Genomic DNA, 23,589 nt, shown 5'->3' on the forward strand with positions numbered 1-23,589 from the left:
GTAATGAAGTGTGTAATTTTTGTAACATCTTCCCAAAATATAATGCAAAGATAATTACGATGCCTGAAAACCCGGGAAGAATGAAATAAAGGTATGCATTATATTAACTTTTGGAATATGTAACGCTAAGAGAAAAATATATAAATTTAAGATATATGTCAAAATGACAGGTTTGCTGTTCTATTCTGGTGTATTTAATGTGTTTATTTTCATAATCACAAAATTTAGGGGAAAATGCTCGCTAATGGTCACGTGACACAATACTTCCGGTTCAGACCGGAACTTCCGGTTTATGGTGCAGATTCGTCAAGTAGCCTGTGCATGGCATGGTTGACAGGGTAGCTAAGGCTTCAGCCGGGGACCTTGGGTTGGCATCGCTATCAACCCGTAACAAAAGTAAAAACTGTCCGATTTAACGCGAACTCGACCGTTTCTGACAGTTGTTGTCGCTGTTCTTCTCCGCGATCGGATTTACACACTTGTCAGCGCCCGATTAAGCTAGCTAAACTTGTTAACGTCGCTTTTTGAAAATGGCGGATGTACCGACAGAGAAGTGTCTGGACGATTTCTTTGCCAAGCGGGATAAAAAGAAGAAGAAGGAAAAAGGAAAGGGCAAGGAGCCCGTCACCGGGCCCACGGTCCTTGTGAAAAAGAACAAGAAAGAGAAGGAAAAAACCACGAAAAGTGATAATCAGGACGCACAGTTAGAAAAGGTGAGGGCAGCGACGTTGTACGGTAACTTTTCCCCGTCGGTGTTGCTGAGACACCGTTGCCGTCAAACTGACCTCTTGTCATCGCCGATTTCCTTCACTAAAATCGCCCGCTTGTGTTTAAACTACTTAAACTTGAATATTTTCGCATGCAGACAAATCACACCGACTGCTAGCTAAATAGCATATGGTTCATTCTGGCACAGATTGTAACGGTTAGCCCAATTTTGACACGACACGCTTAAATTTAAATATCTGTGGCGTCATAATGGGATTGACACTAAAAGTGTGCGACGAATTTCATGTGCTCCCAAACTGACAGCGACCGATTTCGGCCTCCTAGAAGCTGTCATGTTTCTTTGAATCGTGGCTGACTAGGCCGAGCCGCCATTTGTCACCACTTATTATGAGCCGGTATCACGATGGTAAATCTGGTGGATGCAGTTTCATTCTTCTTTTATTAATTCTTCTTTTATTAACACTGTTAAATCAGAAAAATGACGTTTGGACCAATTTGTTGAGATACGTTTCTGCAGTCTTTTTTTTTTTTTTTTTTTAAGAAACCAGAAAATGTCCACCTGTGGTGCTCATGATTTTTGGTTTGGTTTATTTTACGCTGTTTATTTGTGCAAGGAGGATGAGGAGTGGAAAGAGTTTGAGCAAAGAGAAGTGGACTACAGCGGACTCCGACTACAGGCTTTGCAGATGAGGTGAGGAAAAAAGAGCTTTATCATTACGTGGCAGGAAAAACTAAAACCCTGCTGCAGATGTTGATGCCTTAATGTGCTGACTGGTCACACGTTTCTAGTGTCATTTCGTATTTTACAATAATTTCAGCAATCTGAAATTTAAATTCCACTGCAGGACATGTTTAAAACAGAGCAAATGTCAGTGATGCTGTTTAATTCTTGGAACTTTTTATATCTTCCATTGTGGTAGTTTTTGTAGATATGGAACCCACAACATGATTTGTGTTCACCTAAACTCTGCTGATGTCACGAAAACACACGAGAGAAGCTATTATTTTAATTGGAGTTTTATTCTTTATGGATGTTAGATTGATAAGAACCTGGTCATTTGAATTTGTGCTCCCAGTGACGACAAAGAGGAAGAGGAATATGAAAAGGAGGAAGTTGGTGAAGATGGAGAAATTGTTTTGGTCAGCGGAGACAAAGTTTTCAGCCCATGGAGCAAATCTGGGGCAGCGCCCCCTCCTGCTGCCCCTGTGGGTGAGTAAAATCAGCCTGAGCGCCTAACCATCGTTGACACTGACAAATGACAGCGAAAGGTACTTGTCGCATGTTTGGGTAGAGCTGATATTTTTGGTGTCCTTCCAGAGGAAGTTGAAGTGCCAGAGGCGAAAACTTCGGGCGTGTATCGCCCTCCAGGGGCTCGGCTGACCACGACCAAACGAGTCCACAACCAGGCACCTCCAGAGATCTTCAGTGACGCACAATTCCCGTCTCTGTCAGCCACCGCCAAACACGTGGAGACGCGCAAGTGAGTTCAGTGGGGATGCTAACCCGTGGTCAGGATGCTAACCCGTGGTCAGGATGCTAACCCGTGGTCAGGATGCTAACGCGTTGCTGGAGTTTAGCCTGATCGTGTCTGTGTTTTCAGGGACAGAGAAATGGAGAAAACCTTCGAGGTGGTAAAACACAGGAACCGTGGCAGAGAAGACACTAGTGGAGGATCTATGCAGCATTTGCAGCTCGACAACCAGTACGCCATCCTGGGGGACAAGTAGAGGCGCTCTTGTCCGTCCCCTGGCCCCTTCAGTACAGTCCGGCCCCTCAAAGAAAGCTGAATCTCAGCTGTGTTGACTGCAGTCCTGATCGAGCCCATGCTGCCACCATTAACAACATTAACACACACATACACGCCTCATACAGCAACACAGCCTCTGAATTGATCACATGACAAACATTTGGTCGGCGAAACTGAAGGACTGCACCTGAAAGAGGGATGTGTGGCGAAGGAAGAAGCAAAACACCCAAAAGTACAAATCTGCAGAAGTGGGCGGCGGCGGCTTGAACTCTGAGCGGCAGTTTTGTGGCGACTCTTTTCTCTGGACTTCAACTTGCTTTGGTAAAAGCCACCGAGGGTCAAAGACAACGAGATGCTTCTACAGACGTTTGTCTCAATATCTTTTTTTTTTTTTTTTTTTTTTTTGCAAGATCATTTGAACCCAGTCGCACTTGTTCTTTTTTTTTTTTTTAAAAAATAAAAAATTCCAAGCTGCGGTTGGAGGCTTTTGAGAGCTGGGCATTCTACCTCGGCAGTAGAGATGGTGAGGACGACGTGGACTTCCTGTTTGGTTTTTGCATTGTGGTGAACGGGCTGAACAGTGACCCTCCTCTCCCCTCACAAGCTGGCCATCGGGCTGTGTAATCCAGAACATCTGTTCTTCATCTCGCACGTCGATGATGCAACGCTCTGGAGGCAAAACGCTTGCTTGCGGTCCTCGTTTAGTTCTTTACAAAGTGGCCTTAATGATAGAAACTGCTGCGTCATCACCTGAACTCGTGCTTGTTTTCTCCCAGGCTGCTGCCTCTGGATCTCAAGACAAATGGGGAAAAAAACCAAAACCACAATAAAAGCATTTTCTGTCTGAGGTTGCATTGCCATGACTTAACCCCTTTCTCATTTAAAGTTTATTTTAATCCAATTTGTTGGCCACCAACTGTAGTTGGTAAAGTTGTCTGGTTCACCAAACATGAGGAATTGCTCACCTGCTTGCCCCAATCCAGATGGTGTCCTAAACAGTAACTCAAGTGTCACCCTGCAACTATTTCATGATGGTGAGTGAATCCACAGTTTTGTGTGAACTGCCCCTTTAGCTCCCAGAAAGTTACACCAACTGGATGAAACTTGTGCATGCAGATTGGATCAGATGTCTTTTATTACAGGTTATGTTTGGGGGGGTGAGAGCTGTCCCGTGGTTTGGGGGCAGTGATCCTGCCTGGGCTATCTGTGTAATGAGAGGAACCTAACAAATAAAGTGATCCTTGTGAATTGTTCTGTGGGTCTCCTTATCTCCATTGACCCCATGTGTTGGGCGGCCTGCCTGGGGGTTTGATCTGGCGGTTGTTGGGGCTGTGGTGCTACCCGCTGCGCCATGACACCAACCCACCCACCAGCCAGGGACACATCAAACCTTTTTCAGACACGCACCAGCACGGTTGTAATTTTTTTTTTTTAAAAAGACGTAAATACTCCAGTTAACGCGTTCCAAGTTGTTTCGCAGAACAGTTTTAAATGTGAAGTTTAGAGCACGTGAAGTAAAATTCCGGCAGTTCTTGTTGAGAACAAAACAAATATTAGTGACATACAAAGAAAACGCAGCAAAGACCAGCCGCAGTCTCTTTGATCGTGTCTTTGAGGGTGTCTTAATTGGTTATGAGGAAAAATAAAAAGGGTTTGCAGTGGATGTCCCAACTTCAAAATCCTTGCAGAACACAGTCGCCTGAACACCTGTAAACAATATATTTTTACGAAAGAAGTCCACATAGATGACACGAGAAACCGACAATGGGTAAATGATTACCGACTTCATCAAACCGACTGGTCCTGAGGATGGTTTGCACATACCTTCCCTTCTAAAGTGGGACTGAGGAGACCTAAAAGGCAGCTGTGTGCTTGATCCCGGTGACTGAATGAATGCACTCGATGACCTGTATTCAAAAAGGTTGCAGCTTAATAAGCCAACACTCGGGAAATTGCGTGTTGTCCACCTTTACATGAGGGATTCCCTACTTTCACATATAACTACACCCACTCGTCCCTTAAAATAGCGTATTGTCCCGTATTAAGACACTAAAAGATGCGTCCACAGTTGAACGGATAAGGAACGCACTTTGTTCTTTTGTTGTTTTTTTAGTAAATCCGTTTTGTGTGACTTTTACTATAATGAAACTGGCAGTTCTGACCGCTGCCGCTGACCAATGAGACACCGGTATGTTGCTGCGTCATCACTGTAGCCGCGAGAGTGCCGATGTGTCGACCAATAGAAAGCGCTGGTAGTGTTGCTAAGATACGCCTGTGACGCTACTTTCAGACACGCGGCTGACGCTTGACGTTTTTTTTAAAGCTTTACTTGAACAGAACTGTATTGTACGTTTTATTTAGAGCCATGTTAAAATGTTTTCCAGTACAAATAACGTTATACCGTCATACAACGACAACCTCTCGGACTCCATGACAAAAAAAAGCTCCGCGTTATTATTAAGGTTAAACTCACTTGAAATCGATCTAGAGAGCAAATAAAGAGGCTTCTTTGACCACACTCGTAGGGAACTGTAAACACTGTCAAAACGTGGTGATACTGACCTTTGGCTCTGGTGCAGTGGCTGGGCCCCGCACGGTTCGGAATGATCTTTTTACGAGGAGCAATGTGGAGGCAAACGTGGCTGTGTTGGCCCTCGTTACTGAAGCAGTCCTAACCCTAACGTAGCCAGTACGTTCCCGTTAAAAATGAAACGCAACCACGGTCTCTTCTGTTCTAGAGCTGGGACAGAATATCGGCACCTGTGTTTAATTCTTACCAACCAACAACGGAGCAATTTGCGTGTCCGGTTCTGGCCGACATTGCAAAACCGCCGCTGTTATAACATCAAAACACGCCCCCCCCTAAAATAGTAAAACTTAGACGAAAACCATAAGATATTATTTTTATCGTGCAGCATTAGCGAGAATAGATGGAGACATATATTGGCAAAAGTGGCGAGGTGACGTAAAAGGTCAACCGTAAAATGAGGCCGTATTAAGACACTGTTAAGACACGTATCGCCACCTAGTGTTGAGTACACGAGCCTGTCAGTTATTCGATTTACTCCGTTGCACGTAAACTGGGACATTACCAAATTTTGACGAGACGCCAAAAATTTTGAGTGTACGTACGTACTTACATACATTTATACATAACATACATACAACCGATTTTTTACTGCTGAATTACCCGAACTTCGCCACGATTAAGCCCCGCCTCTCGGGTGTCATAGGGGGCGGGGCTCCGCGAAGAGGAGGCCGGGTTATGCAAATTAACCCCGTCGTTACGTCACTACAGGAGCCGATTTATTCGTTTGCTTCCTCGTGTGAGCTGAAGGCTCAGGGACAGACAGACCAGAAAAATATGGGACTTTTAAATGAAAAGTAAAATTTATTATTCCTGAACCACAAAATAGACTTCTTTGGTTGTACAAATTCACTAGTTACAGTCTTGAATGAGCTCTAACCTTTGACCCTTCCCAACAACCTAACTGCGAGTAAAATCCCCTGAAAAGATTTGGAGACACGGTAATAAAACATAAAAACACACAGCAATAATGATGTAGTGAAACCCATCTGGAAAAATTACCTAATGCAAGATTTTCTTTAAAAAAAAGGAAATAAACTGCTGCAAAAGTTCAAACAAACTGAATTTCAGTCAGTGAGAATGTCATGAAAGCCCTACATTGAATTAGCCACTGCTACCATGTTCGGATTCTGCAAAGAAAAAAAACAACAGCAAATGCTTTTCAAACACGTTGCACTCCTCTTGGCTCTCCCCTTATTGAATTCACACATGCAGAGTGTGGCGACACGAAGCCCCCACACACCGACGACTCAGCTCCAACATTTCCTTTTCGGTATTTGTACATTATTCACACAATTCACAGAAATTAGTGATTTTCAATGCCGTCAGACTTAAATTAACCAGACAGAAAATACAACAAACAGGAAAAAAACACCCACTACCTTCACGTCGTGTGGAACGCAGCCAGGAAACCTTCGGATATAAAAACGATTCACATTGATTAAGTAATATAAACACCCTCAGCTGGGTATTTTAAGTACCGCCAAACCTGTGTGTGCTCGATATGGTCGACTGTTCCCAGTGTAATCATTGTCCACAAAGGGAATGTCCTGGAGCCATTAATGCCATTGATATGCACCTCCAATATCAAACTGATAATATAAAATGATATCCAGTTAATTAGGTCAAACTTTTATAAATCTAAACTGGATCAGTTAAAAGTGATAAAAGATATTCTTGAATTTGAGATATATCATTTTTTAAAGGAAATAAATTACTTAAAATTAGCTAACAATGAGTGGCAGTGCAAAAAAATGATATGGCAGAGAAAAAATATGTAATTTGTGACAGTGAAGGTAGCAGGCGTTCCCTCTTCCAATCAATATATACACTGGTCATGACATTTTACATTCTATTCACTGAAATCCTAAAAAATATCATTAGTAGAACTATGACCCCATGTTCTTTTCTTTATGCATGTTTCTTTAACAGCAAATTCTTTAGAGACGTAAGAATAAAATCATCCACCAACTTTTTTTTGTTTCTCTTTTTAAAAAATAGATTAGCTTCTGCTAAAACAAATGAAATTAGCATTCCTAGCTAACAGTGCTAGCTCTTCCTCACCCTTCACTGTCCAGCTGGCCGATACACAGACTAAAAAGGCTTGCAAGCCACAAAGAGTGTGTACACCATGACCCTCTGCAGTGGTTACATACGGGAGAGGAAACCTCGCTCTATTGACACTGTAGTGTTTGTGACTGTGGACCACCTGTGGATGCACCCGCAGATGTTGCACAGTGGCTTAAAAATGTGGTTTTTTTTCTATCCATTCTTTGGATTTCTTCTCCCAAGGTGAGGTGTTACGTGGGTACGGCGGTTTCCAGGCTGCGGCGGCCCTGCCTCAGTTTGCGCTTGTTGCTGTACAGTGCCATTTCCTCCAGGGCGGAGGTAGCAGGCGGTGCCGTCTGCATCTCGGCCTCTGGACTCGCAGCGCGCCCTGGGAATAATAATTCCAGTTAGAGGAAGACAACTTGTAACCATTGTGATTGGTTTAGTAAAAAGTAACAGTAGCATTTGGCTGACAAGAAAGAAGGTGGAGCCTCATTCACCAATATCTTCTTTTCATTGATCATACTAGTGAACAAAAAGAAACGTGCAAAAACCTAGAAATGCAGCATTGTAATGGGATGTTTTATTTCATCCACGACTCGCAGGATCGGTCTGCTGATGGACAAATGCGATATGTTGACCGTTTCCCCACAGAAATGTGAGGAATATTAAAAATAAAAAAATCAAGGGAATGAGAAACTCTTATTTCTTCGTTTTCTTTTGGTGAATGAGGCCACTGAAACCTGCGAGAGAAGCCCCCAACGAGCTGCTGCAGAGAAGCAGAAACCTGAAGCTGGCCGGGGCCAAGCGCTCACGGCGACGTCGCGTTTGGTTTCATGAGCAAACCAACAGCTTAGACGCTCACAGGAAACCTGGATAAATAGATCACGCTGATGCTGGCATGTCGACGGAATCACACGTTTCACACGTAAACGGATCGAAGTTAGTGCGAGATCACACAGACCATCCATCCTCCCCCTCAGCTAATGTTTCATGTGTTGGGCAACAGCAGGCAAAGCAGTGAGAAACAGTCAGTGGAACCCACAACAGTTTCCTACAGAAGAGGCAGGTTAGCTAACACACACACACACACACACACACACACACACACACACACACGGAATCCTACCAATTACAGCTGCTTATCCCAGGAAGTCACCTGAATCAAAGGGGATAAAATCCATTGAAGGAGTCACTTTCTCCTGCATTCAACTGGAGATTTTAAGCCACGTGCGGCTCATAGCGAGCATTTAGAGGGGGTGTAATATTCTGTTATCTGTTTTCAGTCTCCCATCACTCATAAACTGTTGATTGTGTGGCGCTCCGGTACTTACCCTGGCTGCTGGAGCCGTCGTCAATGAACTTCATGTCGTCGATTGTGTCAGGTGTCTGGAAAAAAGGCAGAGATGTTTAATAACTGAGCGGCAGAGTTCTTCCAGTATCCTGAATCGCACTGGAAGCCATCACCAGCGTGGCAGGCTGTGAGAGGACGTGCCAGCAGCCTAAACTGGTTTAGCAGACGCCACCAGAAAGGAACGTTTTTGTCCCAGCCACTACAGCCAGAGCGAATCTACCTCATTACTGCCCCAGGAGGTGTTAGGAAGGTTAGGTCAGGCCAGCTCCAGGGGTTTGTGTAAGAATGACCACAGGTAAAGAGAAGACGAGCAGCAGTTCATTTAGTCACCCTGATGCCAGCGTCACAGAGCCATTTCACCATCTTCTTGTCAGAATTTACCATATAGTTTTAACTACAGGTTCCTCGGGTCACATGACTTTACCTGTCATCAACTTGTCCCTTAAATATTAAACTTTACAGTTCACAGACAAGACAGTGAACGTAATTCAAGCACTCATAAACTTTAATAATACAAAACACGTTTCCACTGAAGACGGACGGCGATGCAAACTGCCATGAAGTCATTAAAGTCCGCTTAATAAAAGCTCTGATCAGTCCAGCACCATCTCCAGGGTTCCCCTGTGCCCCCACCGGGAGCTTCTAGAATCATAAAACCATAAGGCGACACATTTTTCTCCGCCTGTGACCCACCCAAAATGCAGATGAAGGTGAAGGCGAGAGTGTGTGACATCCCCCCCCCCGGAACAATTCTGGTTAGTGGGTTCACAAACACATTACTCTCTGAGATGTTAGCAGAGAGATCAATGGGTGTGAGTGGTGACCGTTTATGGAAAGCATGTTATTGACGTGGATAGATGCAGCCTGCATTCACTGGGCATGTGAGAGTTAGTGATGCGGACCAATGAAGAGAAGAGCAGGAAGTTCTGATCCATTATTGAGCCAAATCACATCTCCAGATGCACCGACGCCTCTTATTGACCGAGAAACTAGAGGGGAGAGGCAGCAGGGAAAGACAGGGGGAGGAGAAGGCCTGGGTCCGAGGAGCCGAGCATGCAGCCAATACCTGGATGTCGTATACTGGTTTGGAAGAAGGAATGGCTGCAAACTGTCGGTAGTCAAACTTCTTTGACGACAGGGACTAGAAGTATAGCAAACAGGGTTGAGCAGAAGTCAAGGAGGAGAAAAGAGGGTGGAGATACTACAGGAGAGGGAGAGGGGAAAGAAGGATGAGGGGATAGAAATAAAGAGGTGGGAAGCAGAGAGGCTGATGGTTGATTTAACAGCCGGCTGCGGCTGACAGGCCAGAGTGATGATGGGTAATATGGTGGATTAATGCCAGTGTGCTGTGAAGCAAATCCATTTTCTCCTCATCTTCCAGCATGTAAACCAGCAATCTTACTGGCTGCAGTTCTCAAATAAACCTCCCTGGATTAAGACCGTGTCAGTGTCAGCAGGATGCTTTAAATATTGATCAGAGCAAACACATCCTGAGTCCTGACAACAAAGGACAAGAGGAGAATCAGCCACACAAAATGGCTTTAAGATAGAGAGGAAACGTGCTTACCAGCCTCCCAGGAGAGGTGAGTCCTCGGGGACTGAGCTCTGTCGGAGCGACACAAGACATTTTGTTAAAACCTCACTAATGTTGGGGTGAAAAAGCGTTTCCATTAGGCAGATAGGGCTAGTAGGAAGGTAGCTGTGGAAACAATCATTTCAGGTTTGCCAGCGCGAATCCTCCTACCTTCCATTGGTGTAGGTGAGGGTGTGGGGGCAGGTGAGGGCGACTCCGTCAGCTGGTCGAGCGTGCCGCGTTTCTTGCCGTCCCGAGACTTTGCGATGACCATCTGAGCTTTCAGAGCGTCCTGCTCCAGAGACTTCATTCTACGAGAGGAGCAACGGCATCACATAACAGAGAACAACAGGGAGGCTAGAGTACGAAGACTAGCAGAGGCACTAAAGTGCTTTCACTACTGGTTTGGGTGCTCCTTGTCCTGGTTTGCTGTGACGACTGGTTTAAATTCCTTCAACAATTACGGTAAATGCATTCCAGGAAAAGGATTACCTACAGCGAGTAGGTTTACCCTCAACTCACAAATGATTTGCGAAGTGTGTTAGTACAAAGAAGAGTATGAAATCAAGGTGCAAGAAAGGACTGCAGAGAGGGGGAGACAAGGCAGAGAAGAGAGAAAGGGAGGAGCAGAAACAGCTGAAAACGGCAAAGACGTGCAGAAGCAAGACAGCAAAGGTGGTGGAAGCACTGTCACAACACTGCTGCAAGTGCTTGTTTGGACCTTTCTGAACTTTTAGCAAAGAAATATTCAATGCCAAAGCACCCTAGCACACCCCCATGATGCATTGCGTCTGGCCCTAGTTGCCGGGGCCGAGAAGCAGACCTGAGCTGGGAGGCTGCGGAGGAGGCAGAGGAGGTGGGGGCCTCGGACGTGCCCTGAGAAGCCCTCACCCGGGCCTGGTAGAGCCTCTTAGCCAGGTCCTGCTCATACTGTCTAACATCGTCCTCTAAGCCACAGGGCCTGAGCCCCATGAGGCCAGGGAGGGAGCGAAAGAGAGGAGCAGGGGCAGTGGTGATTGGTACAGCAGGATGAATGATGAGAGGAGGAGTGAAAATCAAATAGAGACAGAAAGAAGAGGAGAAAACCAAAAACACCAACACATTTAGGACATCCAGGAGCAAGAAGATACCATTTATAGACAGATTAATCACACACCCACGCATACAAGATGTTTTTATGGCATCAAAGTATGATTATTTTTTTAATCAGTCAGTCACTCTTTCAGTAAAGTGATGTCACGTTCACCTTGCCGCCCGCCACATGGCTCTCTTCTCAGCCTCTAGGGCTCGTTTCTCAGCGGGGGACAGGTCTTTGTCGGGGGCCACGGCCAGCTCGGGGCTCTGCATGCGGAGCCTTTCCTGGTGTCTTCGCTCCGCTTTGGCTGTGCGGATGGGAGCCGTTTCCCCGGAATACGCTGGGATCAGACTGGGGTAGAAAACAGAGAGCAGTGAGTTAAGTGAGAGTTACGCACACGAAAGGTAGCGAATTAAGGTTAATTACCCAGTCATGGAGTTGGGCCTCTGCTCCTGCCTGAAACTGTCCTCCAGTGAATTCCTCTGAGAGTCCCCTTTACTATCAACTGGAGAAGGCCTTTACAAACACACACATATATTAGCAGGAATAACAATAATAAAATAGTAAACTCAATTTAACTTCTTACCCAGAGCTGCCGCTGTATCTTTGTGGCGTTACATTATAGTGCTGAGATGGGGAGGAAATGGGCTCCACCTTGTACTCGACGCCATCCAGTAAGACTTTCCCAGAGGCCTTCATGTGTGCCACCTGCTTAGCCAGATCCTCCTCATCATCCTCCTCATCGTCTTCATCCAATAGGTACTCCCGCGCCCGCTGCTCAAACTTCCTCTCTGAGGGGAGATCAACGGACAGGTCTGGTTAGTGGAAAATGATATTCAGGGGGGAAAAAAAGATAAGGAAGACAGACCTTCTTCCTCTCTCATTTTCTTGAGGTCATCTTCGCCAACGAGGGACACTCGAGGTTTGGGTTTGTCGGGAGTCTGTTGCTTCACGTCAATCTCAAAGTACTTCTGACGGTCCTTGAAAGATCGCTGCTCTGGGCCGTCTTTCCCACTAGGAGAAGGACTCTGGACGATTCAAGGGCAGAACACAATCAGAAATTACACAGGGAGACTCAAACGAGATCAATATTTGTTGCTGAAAGCCAATTTTTCATTTGCCCAGAAGGAAATTTCATTGCAAAAACTACTAGAAGAGAAATGACTATGACACAACTGATTAAGAAGAAAAAAACAACAACTATCAGCCAAAAAACCCAAGCACCACTTAAAAGTAATGAAGCGACAATCACTTTATTATGGCAGCCTCCCACCACCGTTGCTCAAGCCAAGCACACAACCCAGACAGTAAAGGGCTGCTCTAAATGTGGTGGAGGCTACCTGTAGCTCCATGGAGGGCCTGGAGAATCGAGGCACTGCTGCAAGGTTCATGTATTCCTGACGAGGGGAAACCTTGCCAGGCAGTCCCTTACTGACATCTAAGTCCTCGTCAAAGACCTCGTTGTCAGGCTGAAAAGGCCACATTTGTTAGTCGCCATACCAGCCGTTGTGGTTTTTTTAAGGTTTTCAAGGACGCAATTAGAATGGCTTTAGACATCCAGAAATGTCAAAACTCACTGAATACCCTTTAATAACTGCATGATCTATGAAAGGGTAAGTTCTTGTGTGAAGGTTTGATCTTTAGCTTGACATTCTGTTATCTCTCTTTTTGTTTTGGTAGAAGCTTGTCTTACTTTAGCAAAACAAGCTAGAAATAAAAGGACTACCTTTGATATTACAATAAATACAATGCACAGCAGTGCTTAAATCCTTCAATATAATAATTTGTCATTAGTCTGATGATGTCACGGAAGTGGAACTCGTGGTCATGGCTGATACGTGGGCTTACCTCTGGGCTTGACTGCCTGTGGTGGAAGTTGTTCCTCACACCATAGAGATCCTGTAGATGATGGAGAACGTCAGAAAATGAGCACAGTCAGATATAGAACAAACACAAAGTTACAGACCAGGCAGGATATAAAAGTAATGCATAAGGGAGATGAAAATTAGTTCACGATGTTCACCATGGACAGAAGAATGACTCAACACCAAAGGGCCAAGATGGCACTTGAGGACAGGTTTAAAAATAAATAAATAAATAAATAAAAATAAAGAAAGAAAAGAAAAGAAAAGAAAGATGAGCGCATTCCACACGTCACAGCACATCACAAGCCCCCTCCGACATGGCGCTGCGAGCTCCAGTGAGGAAGGGGCAGGGTGAGACCATCCAATCATCACAGCATGCGTTTCAGGTTGTGACCCGGACACGGTCCAGGCATCACATCCTACCTGCGAAGGCTCCAGCACTGCCAGCGAGCGAGGCACGGCGGCAAACGCCTTGTATGCCTGCTTGACATTCATGGGGAACTCGACAGGCGAAGTGGGGGAAGGGGCGCGAGGCTGTAGGGAGGAGGGGGCGGGGTGGGGCATGGAGGGCGGGGTAGGTTCATGTGGTAAGTCGAGGAGGTGGGAAGAGTACAGACAGACAGTGAGTCGGACAGACAGAGAGAGAAATGGAGGAGAGGGTCGACTATGATAAAAACAGTATTGTTGAAGACTGGAGGAGAACAGGTGAGCAACATGGCGGCTGGTTTGGAGTGGCAGGAGTGGGATGAATGCCAAGAACAAACGGTAACAGCTGGAAGACCCGCGGCGATGACAGACCCGCCTAAGCTCCAGGGACCACATAGAATGAGATTATAGTTTCTTCGTTAAAGTTAAAAGTTGTCAAAGGATGGACTCCAGACAGCATTTCAGAAAACCGCAAATGTGACAAATAATGTCCAACTCAGGAGCTCTACGGGGTGGCTGCACGCTCCATTTACAGTTAACCAGCGTGCTGGAAGCCGATAGCAACAGCATGCTGATCAGCACTGATCATTTTAAAAACACCCCTCTTTATATCTTTGGCTCTCTTAAATAATTGTGCTCAATCTGCATCCCTGTTGAACTGCTCAGAGACATCTCCTGTGTGTTTTAGGGGGGCTGGTCGCTGACAGCCGGAGGCACGGAAACAAGAGTGGACGGAAAACAACACTATGTGGTGGTGAGGGGTCTTACAGAGGTCTGGGAGTTGAAGGGGGAGGGGCCATGCTGGAAAGGGTTGGGGCTGTGGCCGTCCGGGGTGGAGGGGGACGTTCCCTGACGCACACGTCCCACTGGCTGGATGGCCCCCGGTCGAGTCTGTGAGGGAGCAATGCAGTATTTTACAAAAATGACTTTCATCATTACTCCCTGCTAGCTTTAGAAAGAATGAGGACTCAAAATAAAGGAATGACAGTGGTGAAAAGGGATTTGCTCTCCCAGTGGGTGGATTTCAATAATTAAACCTATTGAGTTATTTTATGGACAGTGTGTTTAACATCCAAACACTCACTGATGAAAGTGTGTCATCCTTGGTAGTGGGGGTGGAAGTGTAATGAATGTTTGCCTGCAAAAGAAAGTGAAAACAAAAAGAATGAAAACTGAACAGAATGTGTTTATCTGCAGGATCTGCTGGAGTTGCAACCAGCCACAAATGTCAGCAGAGCTTTTCTGAGATGATGCCAGGCTGAACAAACAAATCCAACACCACCAGGAGCCTGTCTGATCACCAGCAGCCCCTCATAAAATAACATCTACGTTGTCCCATTATTGTCCTGAGCGAGAGTTCAAAGCCACCTCTTGTGAGTCGCATCATCATGAGCAATATATCAAAACCGACTTTATCTTTTAATGCACGTCCGGGTTTTACAGGGCAAAGCTCAGATACCCAGCGCGCTATGAAGAAGCAGTCACATGCTGGTCGGATTGCTGCAGACATGGCAGCTGCACCAGTTATTCATGATCAAATTTTACAGAGCTCAGAGCAGACAACACAGGTGCTTTGGAAAAACAGTCCAGGCCAAAGAAGAGGGCCAAAGGACCCACTTACGAAGCGGGTTTCCCTGGCTGCACACAGGGAGCTGTTGGAAGACTGATGACTGGGCTATGGGTGGGAGGACAGGATCAAAGGTCAAACTAAAAAATTAAGCCCAAGTGCCTCATGGACAAGGTGAATCAGAGTGAAAATATAGCATATATAAAGAGCGGATGTATAGGAGAAGAGTGCTGTGTGTAAAGGCTGCTCACCGGTTGGATTATGGGAGAGTAAGGCGCTTCCCTGATTGGGCTATCTGTCCTGGGGGAATCAGTGGAAGGTGCCTAAAAATGAGGACAAACAACAAAAAGACACATTGAATACAAAATAAATCAAACTGAGGGTTTCTCTGTTTCCTGGTGCGCTCTACAGGTCATTGATCCCTCGTGACTAATGGCTTGCTCTGCAGCTGTTGGAGTAAACATTCCGATCGATCCTCCTTGTGGAACACCACAAGCAAACTGCTCACAGCAAAAACATGCGCCAGCTTAGCTGGTTGTCACGCTGAAATTAATATGGGCAAACTGAACATATTTATAGCAAAGTAATTTCAACAGGCCAAAATCTGTTCAAATTATATCACAAGTCCCAGCATCCAAAGGTGACGTCACAAAACTTCTGTTCATGGATTGGGGCCAGAAAAGGAGGTAATATAAGGACAGAATATTGATATATTTGTTTGATGCAACAGAACTGGTATAAGGATGTAAATAACAGAGCCCTTTGAAGCGAGTCAAACATCAAACGCTTGTGCTCAGACACGCCATGCTGCCACCAAACCACACTCGGCCAGGCTGCTTGCCTTGCTGTACAACCAGGGCTGCAGCTGGCCTTGCTTCCCGTAGCCCACAGGAGGCCCGGACAGGATCTGCTCCCCAGACGGCCGACCCTTCCCTTTACGATTGGCCACCAAAAAAGGGTTCTCTTTGAAGCAGATGGGCTGAGAGTCTACCAGGCATTCTTCTTCCTCTTGAGCTGATGAATTAATGGTCGTTGATGAGCCAGCACTGTTTGTGAGGGAGTTCCAACTAGGGGAGAACTGGGTTCCTTGAAGATAATCTCCTTGATCGTTTGTGCGGGATTCGAGGTCCATGTGGCCGAGGGACTCTGTGCCATGTCCTACACTGAAGCCGAGAGGCTCTAAAGGAGGTCCATACTGGGGCTGTAAGGGAGCCTCCATGTGAGCAGCAGGACTTATGATTGTAGAAAACTGGACAGGATCAAAGAGGAGGACAGACAGTAAAGTTCCAAAATGACCACAGAGAGGACAACTTAAATACAATTCGAGTCTATTTCTATCAGCTTTGGAATTAATTCAGTTAACTGAGTTAATAAAACCTGTCCCCTGAATAATGTGCTATAAATGTTAGTCTTAGTCTGGGAAATATCATGTTTTAAGATAGTAAAATACCTGACAAACAAATGTGTAGTTGCTTGGGAAAAAAGAAATCAATACATTTCTTAAATGTGCCTGAATTTATAAAGGGCTATTGACTGCTGCTGGGCTCTCGACTGCCGCCCGAAATAACCACATTATCAGACCAGTGAGACACTGGACTTTAAATACAACATGGCTAAAAGTGACTGCACGTGGGCAAATATGCAATTATCTTTAAATGTACCCATGTAGCAAAAACCCAATACTGTAAAAGCAACCTTACAATTGTGAATTTACTGACGTGACCTTGACACGTCATCAAAAATACTCGGCCTAAGTATTAGTGAGTAGTAACTCTGCCCTCTTCGCGGTGACCAGGAGAGCTGGTAGTGCGATGAGGGTCAGTGGGATGGAATGTGAACGAGTGCCCTCTTGGCTCTGACACAGACTGTGAGGGACAGCTGGGCCTCTGGTGTGAGGCTGGTCTATCAGCACGCCAGCACACGACTAATGAAGCAGGGAAAAGGCTGCATGTTAAAATAAAAAGAACTGAATCGTTTCGAACAAAAGATTCTTACAAAGAATATAGTGGACCAGAAGAATTTAAATTTTTTTCCTGTGATCTTAGTTAACTCTCTACAGGTTAAAATATTCAAAGCTGAATCTTACGACGCCATTAAAGAACCAAATGAAAACAAGGTGTAAATAACTGCATTACTCCGGTGTCAAAAAAGTCTATACAGTTCTGAGACAATATGAATCGTGTCCCACATGCCAAGTGGCAAAGTGATCTTAACACTTAGCCGGAACAATTGCACGTCAATTCTGAGCCTCCGATGCAGTGAAGTAAGACTAAATGAAAACAGATGTAGCGACAAATCAAAGATAAAAGCAATAAAGCCAATACCTGAGGGGTGTTACACGACCGTGCTCTATGTCCAGTTAAACTTACTCTTCTGTGGTCTTTGGCAACTGAAATACATGCCTGCTACTCTCAGATGATGCCCTCCTCTCTGACACCCCACCCACCCCAGAGACTTCCCCCGATTCTGGGCCAGATGCAGGTTTAAAATATCTCAGAGGGTTTGAGGCAGGCAGCTGTTAGCACGCTCTGCGAGGACAGTGCCGGCTCTCTTTCAGTGTGTACACTTCTTTTTCAAGTCCCTTTTCATCTTCCTCTCCACTCTTCATCTCCATTGCTCTTTTCCCAAACATCTTGATTGATCCATTATCATATCTTTGTTTTCCACTGATCCAGATTATGTTCCATGGCCTCAGCTCACCACCGCCCGTGTCGTGTTTGGGATTACACACACGGAAGGAGGTCAACATTCTTGCTCCTGGAGGTCAATGCTGGGTAACAGGCTCCCAGGACATAAAAACAAGGGATTCCACGAGGAGATAATCTGAGCCACGAAGGCCATTTCCAAAAAGAACTGCATGTATTTACAACCATTTTGAAACAGGGTAAACAGAGGGAGGACCGATTTACCAAAAGACTTTTCCCTATTCTTTAGTAACAAAGAAAAAACCTCTTACCCTGTTAATTTTCTGCAGACTGCTGGTGGGCAGTGCCGCCAGTGTTTTGTAGTCAAGTTTTAGGGGTCCAGTGCTTATGTTCTGCACAGAAACGGACAAATAAATGGTTGGTTTATTGAAGGAGAGCAAAAAAAAACATTTTACAAAATGATTTTCAAAACATCATGTTCTGTCCTACTGCACTCTATAAAGCGGTTGTAGCTTGGTAATATTCACCCCCCACTGCTGCTGTAAATACAAATTAACTTATTCATGCTTTAAACTCCAAGATATAAATGCAGAAAAAGATTTAAATACAAAAAGAATTCAGAGTATATCCGTGTCGTGTTCTCAAACATACTGTACAGCTGTCAGCTGTTGATTTGAAAAGACAAGGGTGAAGGAACATGCTAATTGCTTATTTTTTACCTATTGTAGTCAAGTCAAAACAAGATTTGAAAAAAGGCTGTTCAACATTCGAGGGGATATTATGTTCCAAAAACACTGTCGATTAAGACGGAGTAACAGCTATGAGTAAGTGAGCTTCAGCTTCAAACAGCTTTAATTACTGCATTGAGAAAGAAGGAAGACGTTACTGATGTGTTTTGTGACCCATTTGCAGGCAGGAATGTCGTCAGGACACCTCCCTGGAAGAAGTATCTCACCTCGGTCTCCTCTTCTAGCTGGCGAGTGGCTTCCTCTCGCTCCAAACGCATACGCTCCTTCACCAAGAAAGGAAGGGGAGGAGGAAAGAGCAGGGAAGACACCCGACCACACAGCCACACAGTAATGTGATGAACAGTAGAGAGGGGAGGTACACAGAAGCAGAAATGAGTGTTTCAGGGGGTGCGATGTGGTGTAGAGGTGGAAAGATTTGATGATTTTTTTGTGTGTATCACACCAAACACATCAAAGATAATAAAAAAAAGATGAGAGAAAATGGGAAGAGAGAAAGAATAGAATCCACACAAGTTAAAAAGCAATCTATTCATTAGCTATGGGAGCAGAAAATGCATGCGAGGTAGGAATCCTGTCAAACACAATACTGACGCAGGCTGCAGAGGAGAAGCTCCATTCATTCCAGCACAGACCCACATGAGCCTGATGATTTCAAGGCTCAACTTTGAATCTTGTTTGGGGTTTTACTCAACGACTAACACCTGCAGTCCTTTACTGAGGTATAACCATCTTCCTCATAATCTGATAAGGCAACATTTTTTTCTTTCACTTACCACTTTCTCCATCTCTTCACGTTCCCACTGTGATGTTTCTCTCACCATTTCAGACTCCTGAAAAACATTTAGGATCCTTACAATTCGAGGCAATTCAGTTTCTATACGGTGAATTCGGGTTGGAATGTAATTTGCAGTCCGGTAACAATGGCGTTCCCCCAAAAGCTCATCTAGATTAAAAGAAAAACAACTGTGCTGGTGCTGTGGTGAAAAGATAGGCATGTGTAGTGTGTGGGGTTGGCATGAGTCAATCTCCATAGTTGTTGGAAACTCCACCTGCTGACACCAAACTGCTGTGGAAGCAGTGTTGCCAGCATGGAATTGCTGAACACACGCGTGATTCTCACCCGGACTTGACAACAAAGTCGCCGAACCGATCCCTGGTATGTGACTGAACTGCGTGTGGCGCTCCTGCTGTCATACATACCAACGCAATTCTCTTCCATTATTCATGGATTTTGCACTTTATCTGGGCCACTGAGTTCACACTATGCAAAGAATGAGTCATCATCTGATCCCACCTTCACTGACGAGTACTATAATTATTATTTTTAGAGTCTCATCCCATACCTTCTGCATAATGTCGATCTCTTCTGGACTCAGGTCACGGTCTATAGATGAGATACTCTCCATGCTGTTCTTACGGACGATGCCTGCTGCGAATGGGTTGGCAATGATGCCGGGAGAGGCCTGAACAACAAAAAGGGTTCTAATTCAAAAGAGATTCCAAACTGAGAGGAAAGAAAATCCTACCTCGGGCACTATTTTGAATTGAACCACCTATTATATAGAGTTACTGTAGGCACATATTGACTAGCTGCTTTTAAAAAGGTCTCCAGACCTCTATTACTGTGAATAAAACAGGTTTTGGACAAATTGAAGCTGCTGGCAATCTCTTACCTCTACAGAAGTGACCTTCTGTGGGTCAAAGCCATCACACACGAGCATGCTGAGAGAGTCTCCCACAGCCCGCAGCACTCGTACAGCCTCTGTGTGCGTCATTCCCAGCAGGCTGTGGTTATTCACCTCGAGGATCCGCATGCCCACCTGCAGACGGCCATCTCGTGCTGCTGCACCAGTTGAACTCACCTGTTTGAATATGGACAAAGTACATGTTATTGACAAAATGTGACATGATAATAATGTCTCCAGTTGCAAAGCTGCGTTAGACTGTTTAACTACCTTGGAGACGAAGACACCCTCATCTGTGGCATCAAAGGGGTTTCCTGCATGACCCTTTGCCCCACCACGAATACTAATGCCAAGTTTCTCCCCTGGCTGCTTCTGGATTACAACTTCCTGCAACAATACATGCACAGTTTGTCAATGTGACGCTACCTTTTGCATACTGTAACAACTGTAGAAGCCTGCTGCTGTTAGGGGTCTCACCTGCATGCCGGGTGGCGAAGGGTCCCTCCGTACTAGCATACGGATCTCCTGCTTATTAGCCAAAAGAGAGCGGACAGCTTCCTGATGGGTGGCATGACGCAGATCGATGGAATTTACTTCCAGTATTCGATCTCCGACACGCAGCCCACTTTGACTCGCAAGACCATGAGGAATCACCTGATGGTGAGATAAATCCTGAACAGTGAGATACAGGACAGGGCGAAAAGAAACAACTGAAAATAAGGAGTTCAAGAAGTTTTACCTTGGAGATGAAGACACCGGGCTCATTGACTCCAAATGGGTGACTGGCATGATCGCTGCCTCCCACAATACTCAGGCCTAGAGGGCCACCGGACTTTAGTAGCGTGACCTCCTGTTGGGGGTTCGAGGTAAAGAATGAATTGTGGTGAGAGAGTTTGAACAGTAGAATACTTGCACCTCAAGCCACAAGTTAATTATTAGCTCTCAATTAAAAAAAACCCAACATACTTCACGTACACAACCGGTATCTTTTTGACTGCTGATATTTGCACTACAGCACTTTCTTAACTGGACAGGACTAGAACTAACACAGCTAAACTCCATCCTTTAGCTCCTCTTTTTCTTTACTGGGGTCAATGGGTAAACTAGAAACTACAGAACTCTAAATTAGACTGAGCCTTCATACCATGCACCATCTTCTCTGGAACTGGACAGTATTAAAGCCAGAGAGGACAGAAATTGAGCAAGAATCAACAAAAATACCATAATTTTAGCACAGGTTAATAAAATGATGCAAGGCTCTTACCTCAATGGGATACTGATCCTCCATCTGGCCCAAGTGGTTTCCTTGAAGACCTTCTTCGTCCTGGTCTGGTGAATCGGAGGGTTCTGGGGGTGGAGGGGAATGGGCTCGCGCCCGAGATTGGCCAGGAGAGCCCATTGATGCTTTCGGATCTCGCTCCACCACGAGGGAGATGGTGGGGGAGGTGCCAGTAAGGAGTGCTACTGCCTGGTCATGCCTGGCCTCTGTCATGTCAACACCATTGATCTGGATTGACAGTAAAACCAACCATGGAAGGTATCAGCCTACCAGGACAGTCCCAATAATAACGGGAAACACTTCCCACCAGAACAATAAACATTTCAAAGTCACTCTTTTTCTCCTGATGTCACATCTCATCACTTGAAAAATAGAGGGTTTTGCAATGTAATTCACTAACGATTTCACTAACGCACCAACGTGAATACTGTTATTTGACAAAGAGCCCAACACCTTTTTTGGAGCAACAAGAAAAAGAAGAGGGAAAATGGGAGCAGAGGATAAAAGAAGGCTGCTGCAGGTACTTGAGATATGGAAGAGCTTCTCAGAGGGCTTCAAGCGAGCAAAGCCATTTCCAAATTTAGTGATTCACTGACTCAGACAAACCTTTTTGTTTTAACCCTTCTTGCCTTTGTTTCATTAAAACCAGAAGAAGAAGCCTTCAAATAAGTTGGATCTCAAGGGCACAAAGGCAAAAAGGATAGTCCAGGCAGGAATACCTCAAAAAGTATGATTTTTGATCAGTTTGCACAAACCTAACAATTGTTCAAGCTAAAGTGACAAGCAGAGGTCAGCACTGACCTAACAGTAACAGCTTTTACTGCTGGCTGATGTGCTGCTGCACCTGCTGTCATGGTAACACAGATATGCTGACCATGCCAGTAGGGAAGCAGTCACAGCCAACTCTACCCCAACACCATACCCACCTCCAAGCAGGTGAGAAGATGCAATTAAAGCATTACAGAACGTGCAGATGGAGAGAGCGTGAGAGGTTATGAATAGGAACAAAGGTCAAAAGAAACAGCCAGTATAAAGAGAAATACACAAAGAAAGGTTGGTTGATTCAGGGAGTTTTCAATCTGCATGAGTTGCAGTTCTTGGAAACTTTCACAGTGGTTATCAAACTTCCAGCTGGACTAAAATGAATTATTTTGTGAGGAAAAAGGTAAAAATTAGAAAAGACAGAAATATGTAACTCAGAACTAAAAAAAGAAAGGAAAGGAAAGCAAAGGCAAGCATGCAGTGGTAGGCCAGAAGATCGTGCAAAGATTATGTAGAAGCAATCCTGTACTCAACCTCTACAGAGGAGAAGCTCTGCATCAGAATTACTAGAGTTAGAACTTTAATTCTACGAGCAGCTTTTGTTTTTGGTGCATTTGGTGAGATGCTGGTTAATTACTTGCAGCCAGTACAGGAATTTAAATGCAAGTTTAAGTTAGTAAATCAATCTTAAATCAATACAGTGACGCTATAATTGAGTGATAGAGCAGACATAGGTAGATTTACAATAGAAGGCATTCACTCATAATGAAATACAAGTAGGGTTTCCTTTAAGATGAAGGAGGACCTGTCCTTTAGGTGCCAAAAAAATGGCAGAAATATCTGTTCCGGCAGTAAAACCTATTTAATGATTAAAACTTTACACCAAGAGAGTACCTCTGAAAATAAAAATGGCAAAAGTAATGAAGGTTTTCCCCTTCTCCCATCCAACCATCTTAAAGGAAACTGGTTAGCAGACTGGAAACTACAGATATGGGGTGGATGTAAAGTACTCACAGAAATCACCCTGTCCCCTACGCACAGTACACTGTCTCTGTGAGCTGCTCCACCTTCAGCAATACGTGAAATATAGATTCCCTAAAAGACAAGGATAAAAACATGGTTAATAGTTTCTATGATAATGTTTTGTTTTACCAATAACATTCTTTACTAAAGAGTAACATCTGATTTTAAACAGATACACCAACATACAATAAATACCCACAAGTTTCACACAATCTGTTTAAATACAGAGTGACTGCCTGCCTTACCAGAACTCTGCACTTCCTTCTCGAATAATTGACAAGATATCATGTCTGGTTCCACTTCAACAACCACAGTCTGACACACCGAAGGTTTAACCCCCTTTTTTTGCACTTGTGGAGCTGTGTGAGCTGCAATGCGTTACTCCGCTGACCCTAATATATGCCTCTTCCCATTTAGTTACAGCAGGCCTATCAGGTATCGGGTCTGGCTATTCATATCTCTGTCTCCTTGGA

The 23,589-nt window shown here is 44.9% G+C and overlaps 2 protein-coding genes and 1 long non-coding RNA gene across 12 annotated transcripts in view; 1 reads left to right on the plus strand and 2 right to left on the minus strand.

Moving 5' to 3' along the window:
- The first annotated feature begins 282 nt into the window (after positions 1-282).
- Positions 283-3,725, plus strand: cdv3 (carnitine deficiency-associated gene expressed in ventricle 3). Of its 2 annotated transcripts, none has more exons than XM_057013228.1 (5): positions 283-713; positions 1,344-1,420; positions 1,806-1,939; positions 2,048-2,210; positions 2,331-3,725. In XM_057013228.1, exons 1-5 carry the CDS (start codon positions 531-533, stop codon positions 2,455-2,457), a joined length of 684 nt encoding a protein of 227 aa, XP_056869208.1. In that variant the 5' UTR covers positions 283-530; the 3' UTR covers positions 2,458-3,725. The 2 variants fall into 2 exon arrangements, with proteins under 2 accessions (XP_056869208.1, XP_056869209.1); XM_057013229.1 differs by having other exon boundaries at positions 284-713; positions 1,347-1,420.
- On the minus strand, positions 1,650-5,657 carry LOC130513938 (uncharacterized). Its single transcript, XR_008946868.1, has 2 exons — positions 5,040-5,657; positions 1,650-4,384 (listed from the first exon to the last, which is right to left on the minus strand). It is a non-coding gene; the product is annotated as an uncharacterized LOC130513938 (long non-coding RNA).
- A 188-nt stretch (positions 5,658-5,845) lies between these two features.
- Positions 5,846-23,589, minus strand: part of scrib (scribble planar cell polarity protein) — a 39,191-nt gene continuing 21,447 nt past the window's right edge. The window contains exons 20-46 of one of the 9 annotated variants that reach the window (XM_057012636.1): positions 23,108-23,188; positions 21,317-21,559; positions 20,792-20,902; positions 20,530-20,706; positions 20,323-20,439; positions 20,041-20,229; positions 19,711-19,830; positions 19,141-19,197; positions 18,574-18,630; positions 17,930-18,010; positions 15,225-15,296; positions 15,028-15,081; positions 14,491-14,544; positions 14,175-14,297; positions 13,404-13,514; positions 12,964-13,014; positions 12,456-12,584; positions 11,984-12,143; positions 11,702-11,906; positions 11,542-11,631; positions 11,287-11,466; positions 10,864-11,001; positions 10,212-10,351; positions 10,035-10,072; positions 9,534-9,608; positions 8,448-8,502; positions 5,846-7,501 (exon numbers count right to left, since the gene is read on the minus strand). In XM_057012636.1, the coding sequence (XP_056868616.1) occupies positions 7,365-7,501; positions 8,448-8,502; positions 9,534-9,608; positions 10,035-10,072; positions 10,212-10,351; positions 10,864-11,001; positions 11,287-11,466; positions 11,542-11,631; positions 11,702-11,906; positions 11,984-12,143; positions 12,456-12,584; positions 12,964-13,014; positions 13,404-13,514; positions 14,175-14,297; positions 14,491-14,544; positions 15,028-15,081; positions 15,225-15,296; positions 17,930-18,010; positions 18,574-18,630; positions 19,141-19,197; positions 19,711-19,830; positions 20,041-20,229; positions 20,323-20,439; positions 20,530-20,706; positions 20,792-20,902; positions 21,317-21,559; positions 23,108-23,188 (3,045 nt within the window). In that variant the 3' untranslated portion in view covers positions 5,846-7,364. Of the gene's footprint in view, positions 7,502-8,447; positions 8,503-9,533; positions 9,609-10,034; positions 10,073-10,211; positions 10,352-10,863; positions 11,002-11,286; positions 11,467-11,541; positions 11,632-11,701; positions 11,907-11,983; positions 12,144-12,455; positions 12,585-12,963; positions 13,015-13,403; positions 13,515-14,174; positions 14,298-14,490; positions 14,545-15,027; positions 15,082-15,224; positions 15,297-17,929; positions 18,011-18,504; positions 18,631-19,140; positions 19,198-19,710; positions 19,831-20,040; positions 20,230-20,322; positions 20,440-20,529; positions 20,707-20,791; positions 20,903-21,316; positions 21,560-23,107; positions 23,189-23,589 lie in introns of all 9 variants that reach the window. The other 8 variants (XM_057012638.1, XM_057012637.1, XM_057012639.1 and 5 more) reach the window with 8 other exon arrangements.

The sequence above is a fragment of the Takifugu flavidus genome, chromosome 17 (genome assembly GCF_003711565.1).
Source record: "Takifugu flavidus isolate HTHZ2018 chromosome 17, ASM371156v2, whole genome shotgun sequence".
NCBI lineage: Eukaryota > Metazoa > Chordata > Actinopteri > Tetraodontiformes > Tetraodontidae > Takifugu > Takifugu flavidus.